General features: G+C 44.2%; 1 protein-coding gene across 2 annotated transcripts in view; it reads right to left on the reverse strand.

The window, feature by feature from the left end:
• Nucleotides 1–10,423, reverse strand: part of Arfgef2 (ADP ribosylation factor guanine nucleotide exchange factor 2) — an 81,557-nt gene that overhangs the window by 54,613 nt on the left and 16,521 nt on the right. For both annotated transcript variants that reach the window (XM_026787088.1, XM_005362870.3), the window contains exons 4-6: nt 5,594–5,740; nt 4,237–4,416; nt 3,619–3,874 (exon numbers count right to left, since the gene is read on the reverse strand). In XM_026787088.1, the coding sequence (XP_026642889.1) occupies nt 3,619–3,874; nt 4,237–4,416; nt 5,594–5,740 (583 nt within the window). The remainder of the gene's footprint in view (nt 1–3,618; nt 3,875–4,236; nt 4,417–5,593; nt 5,741–10,423) is intronic.

A 10,423-nucleotide genomic window follows, 5' to 3' on the forward strand; every position in this document is an offset into this window, starting at 1 on the left:
GCCTGCCTAGAACTCAGCGTGAGCTCCTAACCTGACACTTGAGGGCTGACTGCATTTCAGATGAAATCATTCGGCCAAACGGCAAATGTTTAACTGGAAAGGGTCCAACATCTCTAACTATTAATTGCTTATTTTTTAGAAAATTAGTCCCAGAGAGTGTTTATGGAGTGAACAGAATGAACAAGCTCTGACTAGAATATGGAAATGACATCACTGGTTAGAAAACACCGTATTAAGCAAAGGCATCATCTTGAATGAGCAACAACAAAGAGCGTCAGAGTGCTTGCCTCAGTGAGGACTCTCAGTTCACCACCACTTCTGCCAGACCTGAGCTTGGTCTTTGCGTTTCTGGGGAACAGTGCTAAGCATGCTCATCTTCAACTGTCACTGAACACCCATAATCAAATCCACTCACATGGAGCAAAGAGCCTGAATGGAAACTAAGAAATGACCCAGTCACAACCAAAATCTTCTAAATTCATTTCTCTATCTCAAAACCATGATTTAGACTGGATTACAGTTATCCAAGCCTCTGGTTGAGTTTTCACACCATCCTTCATGACTTTTGCCCCATTTATGCTCCGCTTACATCATCACGATGCAATAACATTCAATTTACCTTAAACAGCGAACAAATATCAACGTAGCAGGTGCTAATAATACCGTAGCAATACAAGCTAAAGTGTGTAACTATTAAAATACAAATTGCTCACTTACCGCCCATAAATCATCTACATTATGATCTGTAAATATTAAGGCTAGATATTCCAGAACTGGCTTTTCCACCTTCTGGTACGGGGGACTGAACCAGGGCCTCACATATTGGACAAATGCTCTACCATGAAGCTCCACTCTAGCCCATGACTAGGCATTTCTTTTTGTTCATTCTTTCTTTCTCTCTTTCTTTTGTTTGCTTTTCAAAACAGGATTTCTCTGTATAGCTTTGGAGTATGTCCTGGAACTTGCTCCATAGACCAGGCTGACCTCAAACTCACAGAAATCCACCTGTCTCTGCCTCCCGAGTGCTGGGATTAAAGGTGTGCAGCACCACTGTCCAGTGACTAGGTATTTCTAGGTTCCTGTTTAGTTCCAACACACTGATGCTAGGAATTCATTAATTATGTTGATCATTTCTAAGCTGTACTATCTGCTGCACAGCACTTTGTTCACAGTCAATGTCCAAGAGACATGTAGTCATTTTATCAGAGGCTTGGGTGGCTCAGTGTAACCAAAGGCTATAAAGTGATAGATGACAGAAGCAGGCTTGCAGGTGTGTGTCATTTCCTTGCCAATTGCTCATAAAACCTTTGAATTGGTGACTAATAATTGTTAACTGAAAGACTGTTCAATAAGTAACACATCTGGCATCTATTAAAAAACCTGATGCCAAAGCTGGGCGGGTGGTGGTGGCACCTGCCTATAATCCCAGCACTCAGGAGGCAGAGGCAGGTGGTTCTCTGTGAGTTTGAGGCCAGCTTGGTTTATATATTGAGTTTCAAACAGCCAGGGCTACATAGTGAGACCTAGTCTCAGGAGAAAAAGAGAGAAAGAGACCCTGTCTCAAAACAAACAACAGTAAAAACATCTCTGAAGTCGGGCCTGAGGGGGGGGAGGGTAGAGGGGGAGAGTGTTAAGGCTGCAGCACTAACTACAGGGACGTTTAAAGCAGAAAGATCACAAATTAAAGAACCCCTTTAATTCCAGCACTTGTGTGGGGTGGGGTAAAAGCAGATGGAGCTCTGTAGGTTCCAGGTCAGCCTGGTCTACTACACAGTAGGTGCCAGGGCAGCCAGAGCTAAAAAGAAATACTCTGCCCAAAAAAGGAGGAAAAGGAGGAGGTAGAGGAGGAGGCAGAGGAGGAGGCAGTGGTAGCAGAAAGAGAAGAGAAGTAGAAGAAAACGGTTCTTTTAATAAAAGACTAGAGAGAACTGTTTCACACAAAAGTAGGTTCAATAGGGGCCTAAGATGAAGGCTCTGGAGATGGTGTGCTTGGCCTGCTTCCCAGTGTGGGGATTTAAGTCCCTCAAGCTCCCAAGCTTTCACCCTTCACCTGTAAACTCTGAGTGAGTGTGCTGGGAGAAGGCACTCATGCCCCTCCTAAGGAGGACTGCTCATTCCTGTCACTTCTCTGGCCCCAGAAACTAAATCCATAATGAAAATTTCCAATTAACCAAAAAGAAAGCACTTTCAATTCGCTAAAGCCTTCTCATTTCCAAAAAGAACAGTAAAAGTTCCACATCGATATTGCAGACTTTCCATTTAGACGGCAGCAGGGTCGCCCTTTGGCTCTGTATCCAAGGGCTCCACAACCACTGTCAGTGACATGCAGACAGGGAATAGTCGAGGAAAGCACATCTGTACTAACAGGCAGAGGTACCACCACCATCATCACTGGCAAAACAATACGGTTCACCATCTGCACAGCACTGACTTGGACAGCAAAGCCTGATTCACTATGAGGAGAATGAAGCTAACATACAGAAGAATGCCACACAAGGATGTTCTTTATCACCATGACAGACAGCAGGAAGGCCAACACCAGAAGACCAGACTTCATCCTTGACCTTAGTCCAGGACTGTGAGTCAAAATAAAACTCTTTTTTCAATTTAAAAAAGAAGTTGGGTGGTGGTGGTGGCATCATCAGTGTCATGTGACTGAAGCAGAGATGACATCAGCTGAAAAGACAGATCAGATACACTATGTAAAGCAAAGGCCGTGAGTGAAGAATTAGAATCATCCCGGAACACAAGCTTTTGAAAGCCAAAACAGCTTTTGAATCTAGTTCAGACTACTGGCTCAAGAAGAGATGCAGATATTCCTAGGTCATCACCATTTTTTGCTTAATAAATCATTTACTATCTGATTATAACCATATCTTAGCATATTATTTTGTTTAAAAATGGAAACAAAGGAGCCGGGTGGTGGAGGCGCACGCCTTTAATCCCAGCACTTGGGAGGCAGAGGCAGGCGGATCTCTGTGAGTTCGAGACCAGCCTGGTCTACAAGAGCTAGTTCCAGGACAGGCTCCAAAACCACAGAGAAACCCTGTCTCGAAAAACCAAAAAAAAAAAAAAAAATGGAAACAAAAGGCTAGTAAGATGACCTCCTGCCAAGCCTGACTCCCACAAGTAGGAGTCTAACCTCTATAGGTGCTCTGTGGCACATGCATAGCCATGCTCATAAACAAGTGCACACAAACAAAACAAAAAAAATTAAAGCAAACAAAAAGAAATCAAGTAAATTTTGTTTGATGACTAGAAGACAACAAAGCTGTCTCCATGCCATCAACCTACCTGCCCATCTGGTGTCCTACAGCTCCTCACAGGGGCTATGCATGGCACCAGACTGCCAAGTACTAATTAATCACCTAGTTAACTCCCTGTGGAGATGAAGGGCCCCAAACTGCACCTACTGCGCTAAGGCTGACAGGAGCAGCAGCAGGCAGTTCCATTCCAGAACGTCCATCATCAGGCCTCAATGGCCGTGCCCCATGTAGTCAACAGAAAAGGGGAGGTCAAGAAAAAGCCCAGAATAGACAAGCTGCACCCAGGGGTTTCCTTAACTGCTAGCCCACACTTCCTGGTGTGCCCCACAACCTCAGGAGGATGTCCACTCACCCCTGGAAGGCTCAGTGGAACTAGAGAATGATGAACCTCTTTCTTGGTTAGCCTCTCCATTTTCTGAGCTCGCTTTTCCTAGGCCATTCCTGGCATGATCACCGTTGGGCAATTCTGTTTTTTCAGGAGTCGTTGGTTTGCTCTGGGCCTGGCTCTGTTTCAATCGGCTGAATTTGGGAGATCCTGCTGTGGCCTGGATCACAGGGGACTGAGGTTTAGACTGGATTGGTTTTTCCAATTCTCTGGCTTCCTGTAACTAAAGCACAACAGAGAAAGAGTCCATCTAAATGGTTCTAGCATCATAGTAAGAAAAAAAAAATTACGACAGCCTATTGTTTCAAAACTTTCAACAAGCTAATCAAACTTCTGTGCTGTTTTCCTGGGCACTGGGGTTAAACCTAGGGCCTTGTATATAATAGGGAAGGGCTCCACCACTCAGCTATATCCCCAGTTCAGCAGACTTAGAATGTGAGGACCAAACTATAAAAATCCATGCTCGAGCTGTCCCCTGGTTTTAAAATCTAAGTCTCAGGAAGGGATAAATTTCCAGAGCCAGTGGCTCTGCACATGCATGAATTGATATCAGCAGGATACTTGGTTAGCCCAGCTGTCACTCACCACTTGGTTTTCCATGCGGGTAAAGATGACATTCAGCATTTGGGTAAGTGTGGCCTTGGCGGTGGTTTGATTGATGAGGTTTTTGCTGGCCAGATAGATATTGTAGCATGTCCTCACTGTTTGCAGGATAGTGCCCTCATGAATTTCAATGTGTGGGGACGTCACAGCAGTCAGAAGAGCCTGAGACAGCAGAAACGGTCACCTTCTAGAATGCCCATATTCCCCCTGGTCAAACCTTTCTAGAATAGTTGAGGTGTCCTGAAACTTGTTATATACAAGCTGGCTTCAAACTTTCAGCAACCCTCCTGCCTCTGTTCCCCAAGTGCTAAGATCACATATTTGTAAAAACACACTCAGCCTGATTTCTCTCAATTCTCAAGTGGTCCTTCAAAATCATCTGGATGATTAATACCCAGAGCCAGTTTCCTATTGTTCAGAGTTTAAAAAGCAACTGCTAATTCCCTAAAATTCACATTGTTTGAAGTAATTAAGCTGTGATGAAACAGGTGTTCTAGTGGCTAGTTTAAAAAAAAAACTAAGTGCTTGGCAATGGTGGCTCACACCTTTAATGTGAGTGAGCACTCAGGAGGCAGAGGCAAGAGAATCTCTTAGTTTGAGGCCAGCCTGGTCTACAGAGTGAGTTCCAGGATGGCCAGGGTTACACATATAAACCCTGTCTTGAAAAACCAAAGTTAAAAAAACAAAAAACAAAAAAAAAAACAACCTCAAAACCTGAAAATTCTAATGCTAATATTGGTTTAAAAAAAAAAACTAAAATGAAAACTAGACTGTTCCCTCCCAAAACACACTCCCTGACTTCTTCATCCACAGGAATCATGAGTACCAATGTACCGAAGCTCCCAGTTTCCTATCGGGTTCAAAAAGATTTAAGACAAGTTTACTCCCATACAGCTGAGATACTCAGGACCTAAGATCTGGAAGGAGGCTTTATCCATCCCTCTCATTCCCTGACACACTGGTGGTACCAGTTCATGCCAAGCCCTTCCTGACAGTAACCATGGAACAGGGAAGAAGAGCTGGGAAGAAGACAGGAGTGGGTTCTGGCGTTAAGAATACCAATGAAGACTTACAAAGCAATGGTTGGCTAGAACCCAGAATCTCCAGAGAATCTCAAGCAACTAAGTTCACAGGTGATTAGAGCATTGTGGGTGGGACTGTTTACTAGGGACATACCTGGTTCTACTCCTCTGGGCTTATGGCATGCTCATAAGTCATGATGCTAACAGGAGCTCTATGTAACTCTTCAAATCTTCTGTTCCAGCTCAACATCACCCAACCAACACATGGTAAATTAAAACCCCACATTCCCAAACCCAGACCCTGTAAACAGAAATACCTTAATTATTTGTAGCTGAACCCCTTCATCCGTCTGAGGGCCCTGAAAACAATTGCAAATGGTTTCAACAATCCTGTCAATCAGCCGCTTCCCAGGAGCTCCACTGTCAGGGGCGTTGCCAGTGATGTGCCCATATGCGATGAGTTTCTACACAAAGAAAAAACAAAGGTTACAAGTTTCTGCCTGGCTAAACAAGACAGGAGGGATGATGGTTCATATGGCAGCAGATGCTCCCGGGAGCCAGGCAAGCACAGCTGTTCTGAGTGGAACTTCTAGCTATCTGCCAGGGGATGAGCTGCCTTTCAGAGGCTACCTGCCTAAAGCACCTTATACTCGACCTGGACCATGGCAAGAGAGAGATCCATGAGACAAAAGTCAGGGTGAGCTCTACACCTGGCTGAGATTCAGACTCATGCAGAGGAGCCTGTAAAATCGCAGTCTCCTGGACCTTGACCCAGACCTACTGAACTGAAGTTATGGGGCAGAAGCTCAGAATCTGTTCTTTTCTCAGCTATCTAGGTCATTCTAGAGGTCAGCCGCCATAAGGCCCAGGCTTCTAAGGCACACTGTGCTTCTAGGAGCTGGTAAGGATGTGAATGTGCTGCTGTTCCAGATGTAGCTGTGCTTCCTGCCTTTGCCTACACAGGTAGACACATGTTACTGAGGTTGCCCACAGAGCCCCCACCACAGTATTAGGACGATGGCCACCCTGCAGAAGCCTGCAACATTTCTGAGTGGCTTTCTTCACCGCTAGCTACAAAGCACCTTCATGAAATAAGCATAAAAAAATTAAGAGTGGCTTGAACCGGGCAGTGCTGGGGAGGCAGAGGCAGATGGATCTCTGAGTTCAAGGCCAGCCTGGTCTACAAGGATACACAGAGAAATCCCGTCCCAGAGAGACAGAGAGAGAGAGAGAGAGAGAGCGCACTAGGATATGAGCGGATGAGTCACAACTCCCAAAATAACAAGGTTGGAAAAGAGAGTCCCTGGACCAGAAAGTAGCTTGCTGCTTCAGAATCACACCTGGGTTCCATGCTGAGCACCAAAACAAGAGAAAACAGGCTTTCAGTTGAACATGGTTACACAGGCTTGTAATCCAAGTACTTGGGAAGTTGAGGGAGAAAGATTATGAATTTGACGCCAGCCTAGGCTACATAGAAAGAGCTTATATCAAAACCAAAAACAGGGCCAGGTGTGATGGTCACACATTTTGAATTCCAGCACCTGAAAGGCAGAGGCAGGCAGATCTCTGGACTACGTAGTAAGCTCTATGCTAACCAGGAATAGATAATGAGATCCTATCTCAAAAATAATAATATTAAATAATTAACTTTAATTAAGGGCTGGGGAAACAGTTCAGTTATGAAGTGCTTGCTTGCCACATAAGCATGAAGACCTAAATTTGATCCCCAGCAAAAAGCCAAGTGTAGTGGGTGACATGGCCTTGTAATTCCAGTGTCAGGAGGTGGAGACAGGTAGATCCCGGAGGCTTGCTGGCCTGACAGCCTATCCTTATTACTGAGCCCCAGTTGCCACTGAGAGACCCTGTCTCAAAGTAGACAGCTCCTAAAGAACAACTCAAGGATCATCTCCTGCCTCTACATGTACCCACATACATGTGCACAACCCACCACGAACACACATAAAGAAGAGCTAAAACACAACATCTGTGATATAAATAGGACAACCTAGGCTAATGATTTCCTATGGGCTTCACTGGGATTTAAAGAAAACAACATTCTACTTTTTATCTTTTTTTCTTTTGAAACAGAGACTTATCTATACCAATCCTGAACTTTTAATCCTTCAGTCTCTATATCCTGAGTGCTGGGATTACAGGTTTGCATCACCATGTCCATTCTATTGTGCTGGAGACTGAATCCAGAATCTCATGCAAGTTAGATAAGCACTCTACTAGCTGAGTCATATCCCTAGCACTAATTTTGTATCTAATTTTTAAAAAATTATTTATTGGCCAGGCAGTGGTGTCATATGCCTTTAATCCCAGCACACAGGAGGCAGAGACAGGCAGATCACTGTAAGTTCAAGACCAATCTGGTATTATATACAGTGAGTTTCAGGACAGCCAGGACTGAACAAAAACATCCTGTCTTGAAAAAAAAATATTTATTATTATCTTTTATGTGTGGGTTTTTTTTGCCTACACATATGTCTGTGCACCATGTACATGCCAGATACCTGTGGAGAAGAGGGCATCAGATTCCCTGAGACTGGAGTTACAGATGGTTTTAGCCACCATATAGGTGCTGGAATTGAACCTGGGGCCTCTGGAAGAGTAGTCAGTGCTCTTAATCACCCAGACATCTCTCTGCTCCACTGCTCTTATTGCTTTTGAGAAAAGGTCTCACTGTGTAGTCCTACCTGGCCTCCATCTCACAGAACTCCACCTGTCTGCCTCAACACAACTTGCATTTAATTTTTATCTTGACCTTTTAAAAGTTCTATGGCAAACAAAATTTAGTAAGTTAAAATTTTAATTTAAAATATACTAAACTATGTTACAAAAATATTAATATACAAAAAATATTGATATACAACCAGAAAAACATTGGCTTGGTCAAGACAGGCCCTGCCCTGGGGTAGTGTGGGCCACTACGTGCAAAAGGAAAGGAGCAGAGGACTCCTAGTATTGTAGAAGCTGCAGCAGAGAAGTCTCTAGGCTTCTCCCAGCAGGAAAGAACTATGCCAACTGTGCTTATCACAAAGCAAACCCTAAAGCACCTTTGTCCTTGTCACCTCTCCAAGATAAATGAATGATAAGGCACAGTGCAGGTAACTTCAGCTGGCTTCACTTCTCTCAAAATCAGACTTCATCCCTAGATTCTGGCCTTTGGTTTCCAGGACATGAGTTTCCTCAACTGCCAGGAAATTCCAGTCAAGCAGGCTTGACAAGGCAGCAGAGGGTGAGCTCCCTTGCCATTCAGTCTTCCAGGGTGCCCATCCACTTCCTAAGGTCATAAAAGGATAGTGCACTTTACACCTGCATACTAAACAAAGAGACCCCAATAAACCTACAAAATGCTGAAGAATTCCATTCAAAAGGAGAACCATACACCTTAAGCCTCAAGACTCCCTGTGAGATGAAGGTGTTTGAAATCACAGACACACAGAGTTCCAGGAAGACACTAATGTCATCACTGAAAAGCCAGGTCACAGGGTGACAGCTAAGCAAGGCTGATAGGCGTAGTCCCAGCACTCAGGGGGCAGAGGCAGGTGAGTTTGAGGCCAGCCTGGTCTACAGAGTGAGCTCCAGAACAGCCAGGGCTACAAAGAAAATCCTTTCTTGGAAAACAAACAAACAATCAAAAGAGCAAAGTCAGCCATCTATCCATAGAAGACCAGGAACTGAGCACACAGGTCAGTGGTGGAACAGCAGCCTCAGATTAGCAAATAAACATGCATCTCTGTGTTGCTATGACTGGAAGCTATGTTCCCCAGATCCATATTTTTTTTTAAATGTGCATTAGTGTTTGGCCATGGGTTTCTGGTTCCCTAGAGCTGGAATTTAGAGACAGTTGTGATCTGTCATGTGGGTGCTGGGAAGTAAACCTAGGTCCTCTAGAAGAGCAGTCAGTGTTCTTAACTACTGAGCCATCTCTCCAGTTTCCCGGATCCATATATTTTAGTCCCAGAACCCAGTGACCAGTGTGGGGACCTCACAATGGCCTCTGTGCTTTATAAGAAAAAACCAGAGGGCTTGCTGGTACTCTAACACACTAGGGCACAGTGAGAATACGGCAGTCTACAAGTTGAGCCAAAGTCCTCACCAAATCAGCCAGGGCCTTCAATTTGGACTGCTCATCCTCTGAAGCTACGAAAGAGCTGGAGTTCTATAGGGCTCAGTTATCACAGCCCAAACTGAGACACACTGTGCTCCAACAAAACTATCCACAGAGCCTGCTTTCAATAAGATCTTAAGTGTACGTTATAAAGTCCTACATACCCACCAACCCTGTTACTTAGAGGGCAGGCGATCTTGAGCTTGACTAGCCACCTTTTTAGCTAAGCCTCAGATTCCTTGACTCTAAACAAGAATGAAAACGGACACCTCAGAGGGTTTTTGCGAAGCTTAAACAGGTGATGGAAATGAGGTACCTGGGCCAAGGGTGGGTTGAGGTGAGAGAGAGCCCTGTGAAGAGTGTGAGCTATCAATGTCTCAGGACATCGATGTGTTAGCCATCAGGACCAGTTCCCAAACTAAACCTTGTCATGGGGAGAAACAACTAAAATTAAACTATGTCAGATTTCCTTGGGAGACATTCACAGCATCAAATATCTTAGGACAGAAGTAGGACTGAGCCTGCTATTTAAGAATTCTTGGCTCATTAGGTGCTTCACATAGGACAATCTGTACAGAATTATCTGGAATGAAAGAAATAGTTTTTCATTTGGAAGAAGAGCTTTTGTGGGGAAAAAAAAAACCCTGTCATCAATTCTAAAGTGTATGCATATTAAAGAAAAGAGATTAATTGAGTGAATACTAGATCGAGGATGCCAAAAACGTGGTATGCCCTGCCACTTTGCAGTTCTTTGCCTTGGCAGACAGAACTATAACATTCTTTCTCAAGAAATGTGGGCCTTCATGAGGCTTCATGGCCCTTTTAACACACTCTCTAGACAACCTTAACAGCATCTGTTCACAGCTCCAGGATACAGCCAATACTTTTGTACTGGCAGGACTGCCCACTAAGCTAAGAGGTGGTCAGGAACCTGGGTTAATCTAGAAAAACAAAAATCAAAAAGTATGGCTTAGGAACTAAGGCACCTGAGCTGTCCCATCTCTTTCTCTCTTTTTTTAAAATATTTATT

The sequence above is a fragment of the Microtus ochrogaster genome, linkage group LG8 (genome assembly GCF_000317375.1).
Source record: "Microtus ochrogaster isolate Prairie Vole_2 linkage group LG8, MicOch1.0, whole genome shotgun sequence".
NCBI lineage: Eukaryota > Metazoa > Chordata > Mammalia > Rodentia > Cricetidae > Microtus > Microtus ochrogaster.